Source organism: Spermophilus citellus, assembly GCF_964194105.1.
Source record: "Spermophilus citellus genome assembly, chromosome: 8".
NCBI lineage: Eukaryota > Metazoa > Chordata > Mammalia > Rodentia > Sciuridae > Spermophilus > Spermophilus citellus.
In genome coordinates, this window is record NC_138189.1 from 70,770,567 (window position 1) to 70,789,159 (window position 18,593).

The following is an 18,593-nucleotide window of genomic DNA, read 5'->3' on the forward strand; positions in this document are numbered from 1 at the left end:
ATTAGCAATTTAAAAAATTATGATATAGATAACATAAAAAAGAATATAGTTCAGTGATAATAATTTCCCATTTTTTTTTTTAAACTTGGGGCATTCAACCACTAAGCCATGCCTCTAGGCCTATTTTGTATTTTATTTAGAGACAGGGTCTCGGGGCAGGGGATGTGGCTCAAGCGGTAGTGCGCTCGCCTGGCATGCGTGCGACCCGGGTTCGATCCTCAGCACCACATACCAACAAAGATGTTGTGTCCACCGAGAACTAAAAAATAAATATTAAAAATTCTCTCTCTCTCCTCTCTCACTCTCTCTAAAAAAAAAAAAAATTTAGAGACAGGGTCTCACTGAGTTGCTAGGTGCCTCGCCATTGCTAAAACTGGCATTTTTTTTTTTTTTTTTTTTTTGTAGATGGACATGATACCTTTTGTTTTATTTATTTATTTATTTTTATTTTTAAAATATTTATTTTTTTAGGTGTAGACGGACACAACACAATATCTTTATTTTTAGGTGGTGCTGAGGATTAAACCCAGCGCCTCAACACGTGCTAGGCAATTGCTCTACCACTGAGCTATAACTGCAGCCCAGTTGAGGCTGGCTTTGAACCTGCTATCCTCCTGCCTCAGCCTTCCTAGTTGCTGAGATAACAGGTGTGCACCACCCACAGGACTCAGTTTTGCTGAGTTTTCTTGCACTGGTAACTTTCATATGTCCCACACTGGGTAATTGGCTATTTGAGTTAACAAAATACATAGCCAGTTAATTGTTTTCTTCTGAAAATCAAAGTTACCTGAGAACAAAATACTTAGCAAGCATTAAAAATACATTTTTGCACATCTGCCATGAGAAGTAGAGAACAGAGAGTTCAGTTCAAAGACAACTCTTTACTTTTACTTGGGAAATTTCTGTAAACATGTAACTATACCTTGGTAACCAAGATCTTCCTGTATATTCAAATAGATTCTACTGCTGTGGCAACTCGGGACAGTAATAGATGAGGGCTATACTATATGAGAAAAAAATCAGGTAAATCTGTTTTTCCTCATTTCATTCTAATAACCAGGAACCAGAGCATACATACTTAGTTCCATGGGAGCAAATTATTCTGGAACCTAAATTGAGAGGTGAGACCTCACTGTTTTGTGTGTAAAAAAGAAAATGGAATTTAAACATGATACCAACAGACACCCTTCTGTGACTGAACACTTGCAGGAGTCCAGATTCTATACTAAGTGCACTGAATTATATGATTTAACTGTAATCATCCTGATGATTAGATGCTGTTTATATCCTGTTAATGGGTGAAGAAAATGAAGCTCAGAAAAACTAAGCAATTTGCTTAAGACTGCACAGCTAGTAACTGATTGAGTCAATAATCAAAATATCATCATTCTTAATAACTCTATTCTGGAAACAATCCAAATGTACATAACATAAGACTATACAGCCATAAAAGTGATCAAACAATAGTTAACAATAGCAACAGAGAGAAATCTCCCAAATACAGTGTGATTCCACGTATATAAAAATTTAAGAATAAGCAAAATCAATCTGTGGTGCTACAAGTCAATATAGCAGTCACTTTAAAGAAGGCAAGAAGCATTGTGATTGGGAAGAGTTCCTAGAGAAGCTTCTGGGGTGTGGTATATTCTGCTTTTTGATTTGCATGCTGGCTAAGTGGATGTATACACTTTGCAATATATACTGCTGTATACTTGGGATTTCTTCATTTCTTACAACTATGTTCTACGTTTAAATAAAAAAGTTTTATGTTTAAAATCAGTGTCTCTGTTTAATTACCCAGTTGTTAAAAACAACATCTGATAAATATTGACTTCTGGCTGGCAGAAATCTTCAGTATCTATGCAAAACTTCTATCATCTATCAGATGCTTATCCAAAAAAACAGAGCCAAATCAATGCTGACCTGTTAGCTCAAATGACACCCTTGTGTGAATTTTAAAAAGCCATTTCTCTTCTCAAGTTATTTCATTGTCATCTGCTTGAGAAATCATTCATTTGACAGTATTAAAAGTTCCTACTTGCTAAAATATAAAAACAGTCAAAAACTAGCAGGCTCACCCGGCTACTATAGTGGCCTCAATGATCGAGTCTTTACAGTCCATTTGGGCCCACAATTACTATGACTGACCTGCTATAGAAAATTCTTCAGTTATTACAATGATTTTGTTTTAATGAATGATCATTCAATTGTTAAACTCCATTGTTAGAAGACTTTCAATATTTAGAATCCCCAATACACACACACACACACACACACACACACACACACACACACACACATTCTCTGTTATACTGTTTTGCATCTACAAAATTTTACCCATTTTTATTCATATTAAAGTTATTAATATTAATTTTGTTCTTGGTACAGAAATATTATTGTTTTGTATAATGCCTTGCTGCTAAGAGGGATGAAAAATGCTTTAAGTGGTTTGTTTATAACTGGATAAATTCCGTACAGCCATTTCTAGAATAGTTCTCTAGTTGAAATACAGAAAGCAATTAATAGTTGATAATGCTGTTACACAAGACACCATCCAACTCTTTCTATTTTAGCAATTTCAAGTCCATTTTGATAAAGGCGGTCCTCATTAAACAGGGTAAAATATCTCACACAAGTTAAGTATAGGAACCAATGAAGAAAACACGTGCTAACATACCAATAAGCCAGTAAGAAGGGAACCCCAACTAGCCCAGCTGCTGAAGCCACAGTGACAATGTGACCATGATTATTCTTCATCATCGATGGGAGAAATGCCTTTGTAGTCTAGAAAGAGTTTTTATTAAGAGAGGAAAAAAAAATTGTATTTTTGATTTGCAGACTCATTAGAAATATTTTGAAACAAAGGTATATATTTTAAACATTGTTCCTAATATGAATAAAAAACCTAAACTGTCAAATGCGGTGACATAAGGCAAGTGGATGGGATACCCACATTAGAAAAACTAAGCAAAACAAAGATAGGAAAGCTCTAAGAATCCACCTCATCTAAATGGTTAACTTTTTATATCCATGACCCTCCACCTCTTATCATTGATGTCTTCTACTCATATATTAAATGGGGACAATAATCTAAAATTATCAAAAGAATTTACACTTAATGTGAAATTGTTAGAAAACAAGTAAGTTATATCAGCAAAATATTGAAGTAAAGAGCAATCATCCAGTGATAACTAAACAATTCATGTACTAAACATTTATTGAGTACCTACTATATGCAGGAAATGCAGAAACAAGACAATATTCTACATTTTAACAAACATAAAAATACAAATGTAAACATTAGTAATCTGGGAATAATAATATAAAATAATACTGCAATTTCACTAACCCCAATATTCTTTTGCTATGCATCATCCTGAACTCACACCCAAGAAATCTTTCAGGAAACTTTTTATGAACTAGCTAATCAGGAACCATTTGGAGATTTTAGAAACATGAAGTATATATAAGATTTAAGACCTTATGAACAGTGAGGTTTAGGATAAAGTTTGCAATTTTTAGTCCAGGAAATAATATGAGAATCTGGAAGCAATGGATTCATCTTTACCGAACCACAAAGGTAACTCAGATGGTCTCTATTCTTTCTTTATTTCTCAACAATTGCATGAAAATGTAAAAACCTAGCTGAGAATTAGAATATACACAACATCTGAAGTTTATAATTATTTAATTTATTATTATTATTATTATTATTATTATTATTATTATTATTATTATTTGAGGGAGAATGATAGGTAGAATTTATTCATAGCAGGAAAAATGAACTCTCTGTATAATGTTATCCCTAGTACCTAAACAAAATTTTAACATGAACTTAATACTTTTTTTCCCCAGTGGTGGGGACTGAACCCATGTCCTTGAGCATGCTAGGTAAGAGCTCTACCACTGACTTACACCATCAGTTCTTGATTTAACACTTTCTTATATTTGCTAAAAGCTCCACTTTAAACTTAGTCTTTGGAGTTTTCAAAATGGAATGCTTTTGTAAAACAAATCATACTCACCCAAAAATGTGCAAGTGTATTAACTGCAAAGGTCTTTTCAATTTGAGGGTCTTGTGTAGAAAACAAATCTGATGTGTAGACTATACCAGCATTATTTACTAAAATACTAATATCTCCAATTTCTGTCTTCACCTTTAAAAATAAAATAAGAAAAATACATCCATTGAGAGGTAAGTGTATAAGTCTGCATGTAATCACTATTCAAGGAGTATATTTTTTCACTGAATGTGGAAAAAAGGTTTGTCATCCATGTGCAAACATGAAAACAAAAAGAAAAAAACTTTTTATTTTAGACACCTATACTCAAAACAGCTCTGCCAACCAGTCTAGTAGGTAGAAATTTTCTTTTGCAACTTAGTCTTTTGACTTTGTACTATTGATTAGAGCTCAAGAAGCAATTGGCTAAGCAGTATTTATTTTTTAAACATGGTTGCAAATGGTAAGCCCCCAAAAGTTAAATTTATTGGCAAATTCTGAGACTTCTATGGAGAATTATGTAAAATTGACTATACTATTAAGCTGGCCACATAGTTATTTCTTTCTTTGTATTTATGTTCAGGGTCACTCTATTCTATTGCTTATCAGCTTAAGTGGCAGTAGGCTTAGGGGTGAAGTGTGGGGTAACTTTGGTCAGCCTTGAGTTGAGTCCTGGCTTTTCTACTATCTGAACTTTGATCATGTTATTTAATCTCTCAAAACTTCAATTGATTCTCCTAAAATAGAGATAATAATATGGTTTGCTTGTGAGTTATTTTTTGTTTTTTTGTTTTGTTTTGTTTTGTTTTTGTGGTGCTGGGGATTGAACCCATGGCCTTGTGCATGCAAGGCAAATACTCTACCAATTGAGCTATATTCCCAGCCCTTGCTTGTGAGTTATTTATGGGAAAAATGAAATAATGCATGTAAAGGCACTAGTACTCTCTGATATACATAGAGAATTGCTATTGTTATCACTATTATTATTGTTATTTTGGTACTGAGGATTGAACCCGAGGGTGCTTAACCACTAAGCCACATGCCAGTCCTTTTTATATTTTATTTAAAGTTGCTTAGGGCCTTGCTAAGTTGCTGACGCTGGTTTCCAATTCACAATCCTCTTGCCTTAGCCTCCCAAGCAGCTGGAATTACAAGCATGCGCCAGCAAGCCTGGAATTAATATTATATATCATTATTACAGACTTATTTATACCTATGTGCATGGAACATGTTTGAAGATTCTTACCCATCTGAGGTATCTATGAGAGTACTTTATATGAAAATACAAATATGATGTAAATAATATAAGAACTATGCACGCTTTTCTAGCATGCATGTGTGGTACAGGTATGTGTTTTCTTTTGATAATTAAATCTCTACTTTGGTATTTATTCAGAAGGAGAAACACTTGAGAGATTAAAGTGATCATGTGCAAGTCCAGAAAATAATATGAGAATCTGAAAGCAATGGATTCATCTTTACAGAACCACAGAGGTGACTCAGATGGTTTTCACAGTTATCTAGGTAAAATGATTTCAGATGAGGAAACATAAGCAAAAGAACAGAGCTAGCTGCAAAGAACAACAGAAGGGATCCTTTGAACTATAAAGATATTTGTATTCAATAGGGAAGAATTACAGATAATGCAATTTTTTCTTCAAAATAATAGGTATATATTCTGGACTTTAATATCATCAGTAACAGTTCCTTTAAATAAGAAAGATTATAGAATCTTTTTCTTTAAGAGAGAGAGAAAAAAAAGAGAGAGAAATTTTTAATATTTATTTTTCAGTTTTCGGTGGACACAGCATCTTTATTTTATTTTTTATGTGGTGCTGAGGATCGAACCCAGCAACCCGCATGTGCCAGGTGAGCGCGTTTACCGCTTGAGCCACATCCCCAGCCCAAGAAAGATTATAGAATCTTAATGCTTAAGTTCTACTTTTTATAAGACCAGGATGCCAAGGGCTATCAATGCAAGGTTATCTTATATGATATTTTTTACATTTCTTTGAGTAACTAAGATTTTTGGTTGAATAGACTCTAGAGTCATAATGAGTTTTGCTATATAACATGTTTCAAATAAAAGCTAGCTTCTATGAATGGTTAGAGAAAATGCTATGATGTGTTTGGGTCTGAGGAAAAGGTGGTAGCAAAACACCTATTAGAAGTTTTCACTTTGTTATGCATTTAACATGATTTCATTATTTATCTCATGTGATTCTCATAATAATTCTATGAGGCAGCAACTCTTGTATGTACACTTTAAAGATAAGAAACAAGAAACATAGAAGGACTGGACTGGGGATGTGGCTCAAGTGGTAGTGCGCTCGCCGGGCATGCGTGCAGCCCGGGTTTGATCCTCAGCACCGATACAAACAAAGATGTTGTGTCCGCCGAAAACTAAAAAATAAATAAATATTAAAATTCTCTCTCTCTCTCTCTCTCTCAAAAAAAAAAAAAAAAAAAAAAAAGAAAGAAAGAAAGAAAGAAAGAAAAAGAAACATAGAAGGACTGAATTTCTTACTCAAGGTTCCATGACTATTAAAGGGTGGGGTTGGGACGCTCCCAAATCTGTCTAATCTCAGAGACCAAGATAAGACACCTCAAACAGAGAGAAAGCATGGAGGCAAAGATCCATCAATGCAGAAGGCTCACCCCACATCACTAAATCTCATCAGGTTTTATTTAAATTAGTTAAGTGTCAAGATAAGTTATTTGGGCCTTGATCAGCACCAATTGTACCTATGTCCACATCTCTAGAACAATATAAAAACTGTTCAGAATGATGCCCCCAAATTATCAAGAAAGCCAGATGTTTTATGTTGTTGAACTGATGAAACTGTTATAATGTTATAAGATATTAATTCCTATTTCATATTATCAAACATTATCGTATTTCCCCGATACTCCTGACTCTTTTCATCATTACTATTAACTCTTCTGGATAGGACTGTCTTGTTTGCACATTTCATAATAAAGAAAGCAAGTCCAGAGTTTATTTAGTTATTTCAAATTACCTAATACCCAGATTGCTATATTAATTAGCTACTTCAAAACGTCTGATCATATGTCCTTTGTATACTCTGTTTAAGCACACAGGCTTAGAACAATTCCAATAAAAACACCATAGTTAAAATAGTTGGAATGGGCTAAAGTAATAAAATTATTTTTTTCCCAGAACAGCCTAGTCCAAGATGAATATGGAAACAAATGTTTTCCATTTAGGTAACTAAAGATGTTGGGCTAGTAGATTCTTCTAGAAATATCTAACAATAAAATTATATAGATCATGTCCTGGGACAGCTACTGTAAGTACTCCAAGTACTCTGAATTGTTAATGCATTTAATTTTCATTAATAACAAATGAAGTAGGCCTGCGGTAATCCCCATTTTATAGTCAGTAAACTCAGATCAGATATAGAAATTAAGAAATGTGTGCACAATCATAGAGTTGGCATTAACTGGAAAAGCAGAATTTGAACCTGCCAGTCTAGCTCCAGAGGCTATGGTCTTGACTATGCAAAATGTCCTTCTGTGGGAAGGATAATCATTATTTATTCCAGATTTTTAATCCAATTTTTTAGGGTTAAAAAAGAGCTTCAGGAGACATCCAAGGATACTTCCTTGATAAGAATCATGGACTAGGTGGGTGTGTAGGGTACACAATATGTACTCTCCTGGGTCCTGCCCCAGACCTAGTGGAAGAAAACCTCTGGGGCTCGGTCCCAAGGATGTAGATATATTTTTAAAATTTACTTATTTATTTATTCTGATTAGGTATATATGATAGCAGAATGCATTTTGATTCATTATACACAAATGGAGCACAACTTTTCATTTCTCTGGTTATATACAATGTAGTGTCACACCATATGTGCAGTCATACATGTACCTAGGGTAATGATGTCCATCTCATTCTATCCTCTGTCCTGCCCACATCCCCCCTCTCTGCCCCCTCTTTGCCTAATCAAAGTTCCTCCATTCTTACCACCACCACCACCCCCATTATGAGTCAGCATTCACTTATCAGAGAGAACATTCGGCCTCTGGTTTTTTGGGGACTGGCTTACTTCGCTTACCATAATATTCTCCAACTCTATCCATTTACCTGCAAATGCCATAATTTTCTTCTCTTTTAATGCTGAGTAATATTCCATTGTGTATATATACCATCATTTCTTTATTCATTCATCTATTGAAGGGCATATAGGTTGGTTCCACAGTTTAGCTCTTGTGAATTGAGCTGCTATAAGCATTGATGAGGCTGCATCACTATGGTATGTTGATTTTAAGTCCTTTCGGTATAGACTGAGGAGTGGGATAGCTAGGTCAAATGGTGGTTCCACTCTGAGTTTTCTAAGGAATCTCCATACTGCTTTCCATATTGGTTACACCAATTTGCAGTGCCACCAGTAATGTATGAGTGTACCTTTTCCCTCACATCCTCACCAACACTTGTTGTTGTTTGTATTCTTGATAACTACCATTCTGACTGGAGTGAGATGAAATCTAAGAGTAGTTTTTGCAATTAATATGCACTAATTATAATAAAAATAGGTTTTAAGAGTGTAAAAAAAGAGTAGTTTTGATTTGTATTTCTCTAATTACTAGATACATTGAACATTTTTTCTTGTATTTGTTGATCAATTGTATTTCTTCTTCTGAGAAGTATCTGTTCAGTTCCTTAGCCCATATATTGACTTGGTTATTTATTTTTTTGGTGTTAAGTTTTTTGAGTTCTTTATATATCCTCGAAATTAGTACTCTATCTGATATGCATGTAGTAAAGATGTTCTCCCACTCTGTGGGCTCTCTCTTCACGTTATTGATTGTTTCCTTTGCTGAGAAGCAGCTTTTTAGTTTGAATCCATCCCATTTATTAATTATAAGGATGTATATTTTTAACAAGCTCCCTGGAAGGCTCTGCAACATACTAACATCTGTGAATATCAGGTCTAGAGACTAATTCTGGGTCTAGCCAGCTGCATAGCATTGGAAAAATTATAGTATTTCTCAGTTACCTTGTCAGTATCATCTCCAAAAATACCTCCTAGCTCTAACATGGTGTGCTTCTAACTAAATATAAAATTTTACCTTGTTTGCAGAGTTATAAACATCTTCTCGGTTACTGCAGTCTACTACAAAGGAATAAGCCTGGGCACCCAGTTTTCTGCATTCAGCTGCCGTTTCCTCTATGCCATACTAGAAAAAGCAACAAAAAGGCAAGAGAACAAAATAACAAATGACATGAACATTTATGTCAGCAGATGAAAAAAAAAGGGGGGGGGGCAAGAAAATCTCAAAATAAAAGATTAATTATTTAAACTAACTTCACCTTAAAAAAAAGCAAAAAACAAACAAACAAAAAAACCCTCATTACATTGTCCCTAGTTTTTCTGACCACTTGTCACAAATTCTGCTACTATTAGCCAGATCTGACAAGCCTCCATTATATTGGATTGTCAAAATACTGTCTTAGCTACTTTCCTGCTTCACTTGCTCTTTTTATTTCTTTTCCTCCTCATTCTTTTAATCCTGTGGCTGGAGAATCCTCTTCAACAGAAATTGGCTCAACACCTTCTACTGCCTTCCCAGAGTAAAACCAAAATGTACACAGTAGTTTCCAGGAAACTTTATGACCTGAAGCTTCTGTCCTTCCATCCCTAGAACAGCATGTCCCATAGATATAATGGGAGCCATGAATGTGATTTTAATATTTCAACAAGCATGATACAAAAATAAAATTTAACTTACCAGTATATTTATTTGGATCAATTGAACAATTTGTCTCTCAGATGCCTTCTGTTGAAGAATTGTCCCTGAATAGTTGTACTAAAGCATACTAAAGCCAAAAGTCAACATCATACTAATTAACAGAAAATTGTTCTAATAAATTCAGTGAAAGAAAACATCAGATCAGTTAACAAGGAATTGCTCTGATACATACAGTAAAGGAGAATTAAAGGCATTATTTCCAAATGGATTGCCTCATATAATTTAGCCAAATATGAGTCAAACACTTCATGATAAACTCCTCTTGTGGTCTTATACTTTGTTTTACTTTTGTTCCAGTGGGACTTAATGTTTTGGGTATGCATCCCAAGAAATGACACAAAATAAAAGTTGGTATCATTGTGCTTAATCTGAACATGCAGGAAGTTAAGGAGAGGCTGAATGTGGAATTCAAACTCAGGTCATGAATCAGTAAGGGTCAAACCAGGCAGAACTATGCATTACAAAACAGGCAGCAAAGTTTGGTCAGAACCAGTTCCAACAATATCTAAAAGCCCAAGAGCTTGTTGATAAGTAGTTTCTGTAACTCACAAGGTTGTGGGATTTGACCCAGGGACAAATTGTTCAACTGATCTTTCATTTAGCCCAATATATCCATATTATTATCATTTCAACATATAAAAATGACTATATTGTTTTTCACACCAAATCCTTAAAATCAAATGGGTTACTTCCATCCACAGCACATTTCAATTCAGAAATAGCCATATTTCAAATGCTCAACAGCCACAAGGGGCTGGTAGCTATGACCTATTCTCCTACTTGACAGATGAGATTTACATCTTTTACTTTGCTTCCCTCACTCTGTCCCAGGCTTTGCATTTGCTGATCTCCCTTTACAGAGAGAGCAGAGGGTTGACTGTTTTCTCAGCATCTTCTGGTCTTAATTGTCTCCATTTTTTTCTTTCTGTTTTTTTTTTTCTTTTTTTGGGGGGTGGGGTACCAGAAATGAGCCTGGGCACTCAGGGCACTAGAACACAGAGCCACATCCCCAGCCCTATTTTGTATTTAATTTAGAGACAGGGTGTCACTGAGTTGCTTGGTGCCTCACTGTTGCTGAGGCTGGCTTTGAACCTGCTATCCTTCTGCCTTAGTCTCCTGAGGATGGTGTTTCTGACCACCAGTTGCCTTCTAGAAAGACTTTTGGGTCCTCTTTTCTTCCCTAAGCTCATGCTTACACTTGTCCTGGGTAAAAAAAAAAAAAAAAAAAAAATACTTTGGAATACTTTTTTTTCCTTTTTATTGTTTTGGTTAAAGATTATTCTAAACATTACTCTTGTCAATAACTATAGTAATGTTGCTTTATGGTGGATATAATCTTTTAATTCATTTACCTCAGTAACTGCAAATAGGATGCAATAGGTACAAGCTTCTTAATCGTTTAATACCCTAATACTTTTTCTATATGACTAAGATTTAAGATCAGTGAAATCAAGTTCAAAAGAAGATCACAAATGATTTTCAGGGCAAAAAGTGAAGATCCATTTACAACACTCATTTAGCCATGGGAGGTAACTGAAAATCATATCCTCTAGGTATTCATCCTGGGATCGTAAACATATTAATTTATGCCCTCCCGTCTGTAAAATGGCAATGTTAAGTTTTTCTCCATCTTCTTTACAGAGATGTTGTAAAGGTGTTTGCCAGCAATATGTAGCCATGTCCACAGATTAAAGGTACCAGAAAGGAAAACATAGTAAGCACTATTACCTTATTGATATCCCAGAGAACCAGTTTGCTTTTAAGTTTGGCAAATTCATAGGCAGTCAGCCTCCCAATTCCATGTCCAGCTCCGGTAATCAGGACGATTTCTCCGGTGACTGATTTTCTTTTTTTAGGAATAAAAAGCTTGACAAAAGATTCTAAATAGAAAATGAACAGTAAGGGCAGAAGCAGGACTACCTCCACAAGGAAATTCATCTTTTTCTGTTGCTGTGAGCTTTGGTTATGTTTTTTTTTTTTTTTTTTTTTTAACCAAACAGTCTAAATGGCTTTGGAGAGCTGAGTGGTCAAAGATCGGAGTAAAAGCTAGAACAAGGAAGAGCTCCTTTACCAAAGAAAACAACCCTGAAACCGTTCCTTCCGCTGGGCTGGGCTTTGTTAGGTTTTTTGCAATTGGCTCGGGCTGCAGTGCGGAGCGACAGCTCGCTGGCTCAGAAATCTGGGAGGGACCTGGTCCACATCAAGCAGAGCTTCCTAGTTCTCAGCCGCAGGGCACCAACCAACTATCCAGCCTGCGGCGGCCGCAGCCTTTTATCCACTTCCTCCCCGTGTCCTGCGCCGACCTTCCACCGCGGAGGGTTAGTTGCCTCCGTGTTTTCCTAAATTTGATTAAGTTTGGTAAATCTAGGCTGTTAAAAATATAAATAAATAAATGTGTTTGCCGGCGATGCTTCTTTGGAAGTTGACAGTTGTTTAACACTAGATAAGGGATGTAAATGTAGAATTACAGGTTAAAGGACAGGGTCCTGCTTCTGACATAGAAGTGACTCTACAACACATTTAGTTTGAATTAAGACAGAGGAAACTGTCCTTTCAAGGACAGCCATAATCAAGTTTTAGGAAAGTGTTTTATCATAATAAAGGGGACCATTTCCCTAAGAAAAAAACAATATATTTATTTGACTAACCATTTTCCACTTGACCCATTATTTGGAAACAACAACAAAATATTTACTTGGCAGTAGTAATTGTATCTTTACCTAGATTAATTGTTGTGTCCAAAATGCATAATAAAATAGGAAGAATATAATTATAATTTTAGCTGAAGATTGCCTACGTAATTTTGGGATATATATATATATATATATATATATATATATATATGACTATTCCATATGTTAACTGGTGATTTTGAGAAACTGATCCACATATATATATATATATATATATATATATATAACTATTCCATATGTTAACTGGTGATTTTGAGAAACTGATCCATTTTTGAAAATAAATAAATAACAGCAGCTTCTACCTCAAGGCCTGTTCTAAGGAAGGGGGTGACCCTGGTCCTGGAAAAAACCCACAGAGCACTCCTAGGCACATACCCACCCTGCTGAGTTGTTTGTCTGTAAACAACAGGAGAGATCTGTATCACCAGGTGTCCCTGACTCATTTAAGGTAGGTGAGGACCCATAGCAACCCCCTACCAACCTCCAATCAGCATGAGACAGGGAAAATACCTGGGATGTCAGATGACCCCCCCCCCAGTAGTTTATGGTGGTTGATAACATGTTGGGAAACCATGTAGTTTAGCACTTACACCCCTTATGGCCTAAACCAATCAGTTCAAAGGAATCCCCCTCTTTGTATTAATCAATCACCCCTACCCAACTTGTTCCCGTCATTGAATGTGCTAATCAATGTTAAGAGTTGTTGTTTGATTTTCCCTTGGTATGGAATGATTTGCTGTGTGATGTTGTGACCAGTAGAGTATCCCCCCCAAAAACTATAAAATCTCACTGAACAAACTGCCAGGACTCACTCCCTGGGACTGCTGTGTCGGAAACGGTTGTGAGTCCAGGCTCGAGCTTGCAATAAAGACTTGTGTGATTGCATCGGATTCGGCTCCTGGAGGTCTATTGGGGTCCCACGAATCTGGTATAACATGACAAAGAGTCAGCAAAAAAATTTGGAAGTTATTATTCTACTCTAATCTGAATTAACCCCAATACTTTAAACTTTAAGAACTGCTTGAGGGCTGGGGTTGTAGCTCAGTGGTGGAACGCTTGCCTAGCATGTGTGAGGCACTGGGTTTGACTCTTAGTACTTCATAAAAATGTCCATCTACAACTAAAACACAACAATTTATCAATAATAGTCTTAAATTGAAGGCAAAAATCTGTAATATATCCTTCACTTTTTTTCCTTTTTGAGAGGGATAATATGTGCAAATATTGACTATACAAGAAAAGAAAAACATTCCTGGAGGACGGAAAATAAAATACCCAATTTCCAAAGGAAGGACAGTTCAGGGAAGGAGAATAACTTGCACAAGGAGGTGCTATACACATGGTAGGGCTGGAATTTAGGTCTATGACATTTTTTAAAAGTTTTATTCAGATATAATTTACGTACTATAAAATTGACCTGTGTAGAGTATATAATTTAGTGGTTTTTCAGAACATTCTCAGAGTGGTATAATCATTACCACAAATGGATATTAGAACATTTTCATCACCTCAAATAGAAAGCTCATATCCATTAGCAATGATTCCCCTCACTTTCCCAACCCCTCATTCCCAGCCCAAGACAACCACCAGTTTACTTTCTTTGTATATTTGCTTATTCTGAACACATCATACTATGCCATCACATAGTATATTCACTTTTGTGACTGGCTGCTTTCTTTCAGCACAATGTTTTTGAGAACTTGGATACATGCTTCCACATTGCAGGATGTACAGTTCCTTTTTTGTCACCAAATAATATTCTAGGATTTGGATACATTATATTTGTCTATCTAGTCATTGAAGGATGTTTGTGCTGTTTCTATTTTTTGGCTGTTATTAATAATGTTACTATAGCATTTGTGGGACTTGGGATATAGCTCTGTGGCAGAGTGCTTGCCTGGCATGCATAAGGACCTGGGTTTAATCCCCACACTATAAAAATAAATAATAACACTTGGTATACAAGTGAAATTGAAGTTTGAGAGAAAACTAGTTTAGCACTTCTGCTGGTGGGTTGAGTTTGTATAAACATAGGCCTCTGCAGCCAAGAAAGCCCATTTTAGTGTTAGCAGCTAATCACAGCAGGGGACGCCTGCCCTTGTCAACTCTGAGGGTCACAGCTGACAAAGCCAAATTCATCTCCAATACTATCAAGTGGCTTGTTGCAGGTTTTAATGGATGACTGTGCTCTCCAGTGTTGCAACAGACTCCAGCAGCTCACTGCTGATTTCTTCTTTCTGTATTCTTGTATTGCGAATTCAAAGAATGAAATCCACAGATAAGGAAGAATGGGTGTAAGAGAGTAGGATTTATTAAAGTGTGAAGAAAAGAAACAACTCTCATAGGGTGAGAGGGGATGTTATAGGGGTTGCTTCTTGAATGTGCTAAGTCTAGGGGTTTATATAGCACTTGGTCAATGCTACTGGTCCAAATTTATGATAATCTGGTTTGGGAAAGTATCAATGCTATTGTTTAGCCCTGCACTGTCCATTTGAGTCTGCCCCCACTTCCGTTTTCTCACTGCTCATTGGCCTGCAACTGGGTCACCAGGTGACAGATCAGCATGTTCTGACTTGTTTTGGCTCTGGCTCATCTTGCCTCAGGCCAGAGCCTCCTGTGCTCCAACAAACCCAGACCACTGTTCCACCACTCCACCACTGATTTTAGGAGGGGGATTAGTGGTCTGTGTCTGTGGCTCTGTAGCCCAGCTAGGGAGTCAAGTCACAAAGTTTTTTGTGTGAACATGTAATTTCAGTTTTCTTACTTATATTCCTAGATGTTAAAGGGCAGGTCATATGATACCTCTATGTTTAATTCTGAGGAATTGACAAACTGTATACACAATGAGTGCACTATTTTGTATTCTCATCAGCCAATGTATGATGGTTTCAATTTTTCCATATCCTCACCAATGCTTGTTATTTTCTGTTTTAAAAATAGTATTATGTTCATCTTAGAGAGTATGAAGTGGTATATCATTGTGTGTGTGTGTGTGTGTATGTGTGTGTTGGTACCAGGAATTGAATTCAGGGGTGCTTAACCACGGAGCCACATCCCCAGTCTATTTTGTATTTATCTAGAGACAAGTCTCACTGAATTGCTTAGTGCCTTGATTTTGCTGAGGCTGGCTTTGAATCCTCCTGTCTCAGCCTCCTGAGCCACTAGAATTACAGGTGTGCACCACTATGCCTGGCTCATTGTTGTTTTGATTTACATCTTCCTAATGACAAATGATGTTGAACATCTTTTCATGTGCTTATTGGTTATTTGTATATTTTTTGAGAAGTGTTGATTCAAGTCCTTTGCCCACTTAAAAAAAAAATGGACTGTCTTTTAGTTGTTGAGTTTTCAGAGTTCTTTATATTCTCTGGATACTATACCTACTATACCCTTATGGATATTTATTTAGTGAATAGTTCCTTTCATTTTGTAGGCTAAATTCTTTTTACTTTGTTTATGATTTCTGTTTTAGTCAGTTTTTTTTTTTTTTCTGCTGGGACTAAAGGATCTGACCAGAATAACTTTTCTCCTACAGAGGAGAAAAAGTTTACTTGAGTGCTCATGGTTTCAGAGGTCTTAATCCAGAGAAGGCCGGCTGCATTCCTTGGGGCTCCGGGTGAGATAGAACATCATGGCCAAGTGTGTGGAGGAGGGAAGCAGTTCACCTCATGGTGGTCAAGAAGCAGAGAGAGAAACTATGGCTCCAGATACAAAGCCATGCCCCCAATAGCCATGCCCCCAATTAATGACACACCCCACCTGCCTCTAGTTACCACTCAGTTAATCTCATCAGGGATCAACCCACTGATTGGGTTAAGATTCTCACAATCCAATCATTTCTCCTCGAAACTTCTTGCATTGTCTCACATGTGGCCTTTTGGGGGATACCTCATATCCAAACTATAATAATGTCCTTGGTGCACAAAAGTTTTTAATTTTGCTGAAGTCTAATTTATCTATGTTTTTCTTTTGATGCTCTGCATTTGGTATCACAGTGGCCTAAAAAGGAAGTTCCATCTGCTTTAACCTTTACAAGAAAAGAAATTTTGAAGTAACCAATCTTTTTGTTCAGTTTCTGTTTTCCTTGGGTGTGTGTGTGGGGGTGCACGTACACACTTACATCCTGAGGATTAAATCCAGGGACTCGCACATAAAAAAGTACACATCTTACCATTTGCTATATCCCTATGCCCCTGTTTTTCATCAACAAAGCCAAATTCTTCTGCTCAGCTCATCATAGTACTTGTTATGTTTTATAGAATAGGTGTTGCCCGATCCGATTCTATAATCACAAATAAAAGCCAATTAAGATCTTTAAATTTGTTGTAATTTTGTATTATAATACTGTCTTCATAGATTAGACATCGAACGTAAAATCTGAAGAAAACATTAATAACAAACAGCCTCTCATCCAACTAACCAATGGAAAAAAGCAGAGGTGATCAATAGGTAAATATCCAATAAATGTTTGAGGTGCTGGTCAGTTTCTTCAGGACTTTTCTACTCCCCTTCTAATCTCTCTGCACTCTAAATAACATCAATCCAAGCAGGTAGACTGACCCAGCTTTTGCTATTCTTAATGTCAATGCTACTCTTAGTGTCAGTGTTGGCAGGTAGTCAATAAGACACACACAGTAGAGGTGTTTACTTTGGACCTTTATTTTGCATCTAAGAAATGATGAGAAAGCCTTTGTTGAAACATAGGCTTGGATGTAAGTTTTCCAAATCACATGCATGTGCTTAAAGGATAACTTCCTAGAAAATTGATATAATTTTTTTCTTTTTTGTGGTGCTAGAGATTGAACTTAGGGGCATTGTATCACTGAGCTATATCTGCATCTCTTTTTTTTTTTTTAAAGTTGGAAATCAGCCATGGTCACATATTTATTTTTATTTTTTATTTTTGAGAGAGAGAGAGAGAGAGAGAGAGAGAGAGAGAGAGAGAGAGAATTTTAATATCTATTGTTTAGTTTTCGGTGGACACAACATCTTTGTTTGTATGTGGTGCTGAGGATCGAACCCAGGCCGCACGCATGCCAGGCGAGCACACTACCGCTTGAGCCACACTCCAGCCCTCTGCATCTCTTTTTATTTTTAATTTTGAGACAGGTTCTCACTAAGTTTCCCAGAGAGGCCTCAAACTTGTGATCCTTCTGCCTCGGCCTGCTGAGTACCTGGGATTATAGGCATGCAAAGTGCTGTGTTTGGCAAGATTTATTAGCATATGATATCACTTCAATAAAATATTAAAGCCTCTGATGAAGAATTTTGCTTAAGTGGTAATGTACTGAGAGCTCTAATAATGAGGTTATCAAATAAATATCAGTATAAATTCTCACATATCACTAATTGGCAACCACAGTTTCAGTGTTGTCTATCTCAAAGTGTTTAAAAGATATATATTTTTGCTAAAGCAATCTGATTTATAATACTAAGTTATTGTTATTAAATATCTCAACAAGATATATAATGCATTATTAAATAGTATGTTTATTAGCATACACCACTTGGGAAAAATAAGTTTAGAAAATTTAGGCAGAGAATTGCCATTTAACTATTTCAATGAGTCAGACTGAATGACAGAAAGCAAATATCAAAGGATGACTTCTTGAATTCAGAAAGCCAGTATTGGACACATAGAAACAAAAAAACAACTTGGCAGAAAGTAAACATTATGTCCTATGATGCAACAAAAATATGCTATTATTGAATCTGTTGTTTTTTCTAATTGGAGACAAAACTACTACTATTTATAGATTCAAATCAAGTAGTTATAAATGTTATTCATTTGAATTAGAAATTATGGGGAAAATATCATTCCAGTGTATTTTTCTTTCATATTTTTGCATAAATTCTAAAATTTGTAATAGACTAAATAAAGCAACAATGACAACATATAAGCTATAAAAGAAAATAGAGAAATAATTTATCTAGTTTAATAAACTATGCTTTATCAAAAGGTTAATTCATTAAAGTACCTGTAGTAAATTATAGTAAACATTTCTGTTCCTAGGAAGCCTCCACTAAGAGACAGTGGAAGAGTGGAGGCAGCTCACTGTAGTTTATGATATTTTATATCAGCATCCACATAAAGAAATATGCTTTATGCTTCACGAAAGCC

The 18,593-nt window shown here is 35.9% G+C and overlaps 1 protein-coding gene across 1 annotated transcript in view; it reads right to left on the minus strand.

Moving 5' to 3' along the window:
- Positions 1-11,875, minus strand: part of HSD17B11 (hydroxysteroid 17-beta dehydrogenase 11) — a 35,724-nt gene extending 23,849 nt beyond the window's left edge. Inside the window, exons 1-4 of the mRNA XM_081304268.1 lie at positions 11,508-11,875; positions 9,099-9,206; positions 4,026-4,157; positions 2,678-2,784 (exon numbers count right to left, since the gene is read on the minus strand). Of these exons, the coding sequence (XP_081160394.1) occupies positions 2,678-2,784; positions 4,026-4,157; positions 9,099-9,206; positions 11,508-11,717 (557 nt within the window). The 5' untranslated portion in view covers positions 11,718-11,875. The remainder of the gene's footprint in view (positions 1-2,677; positions 2,785-4,025; positions 4,158-9,098; positions 9,207-11,507) is intronic.
- Positions 11,876-18,593: the final 6,718 nt, after the last annotated feature.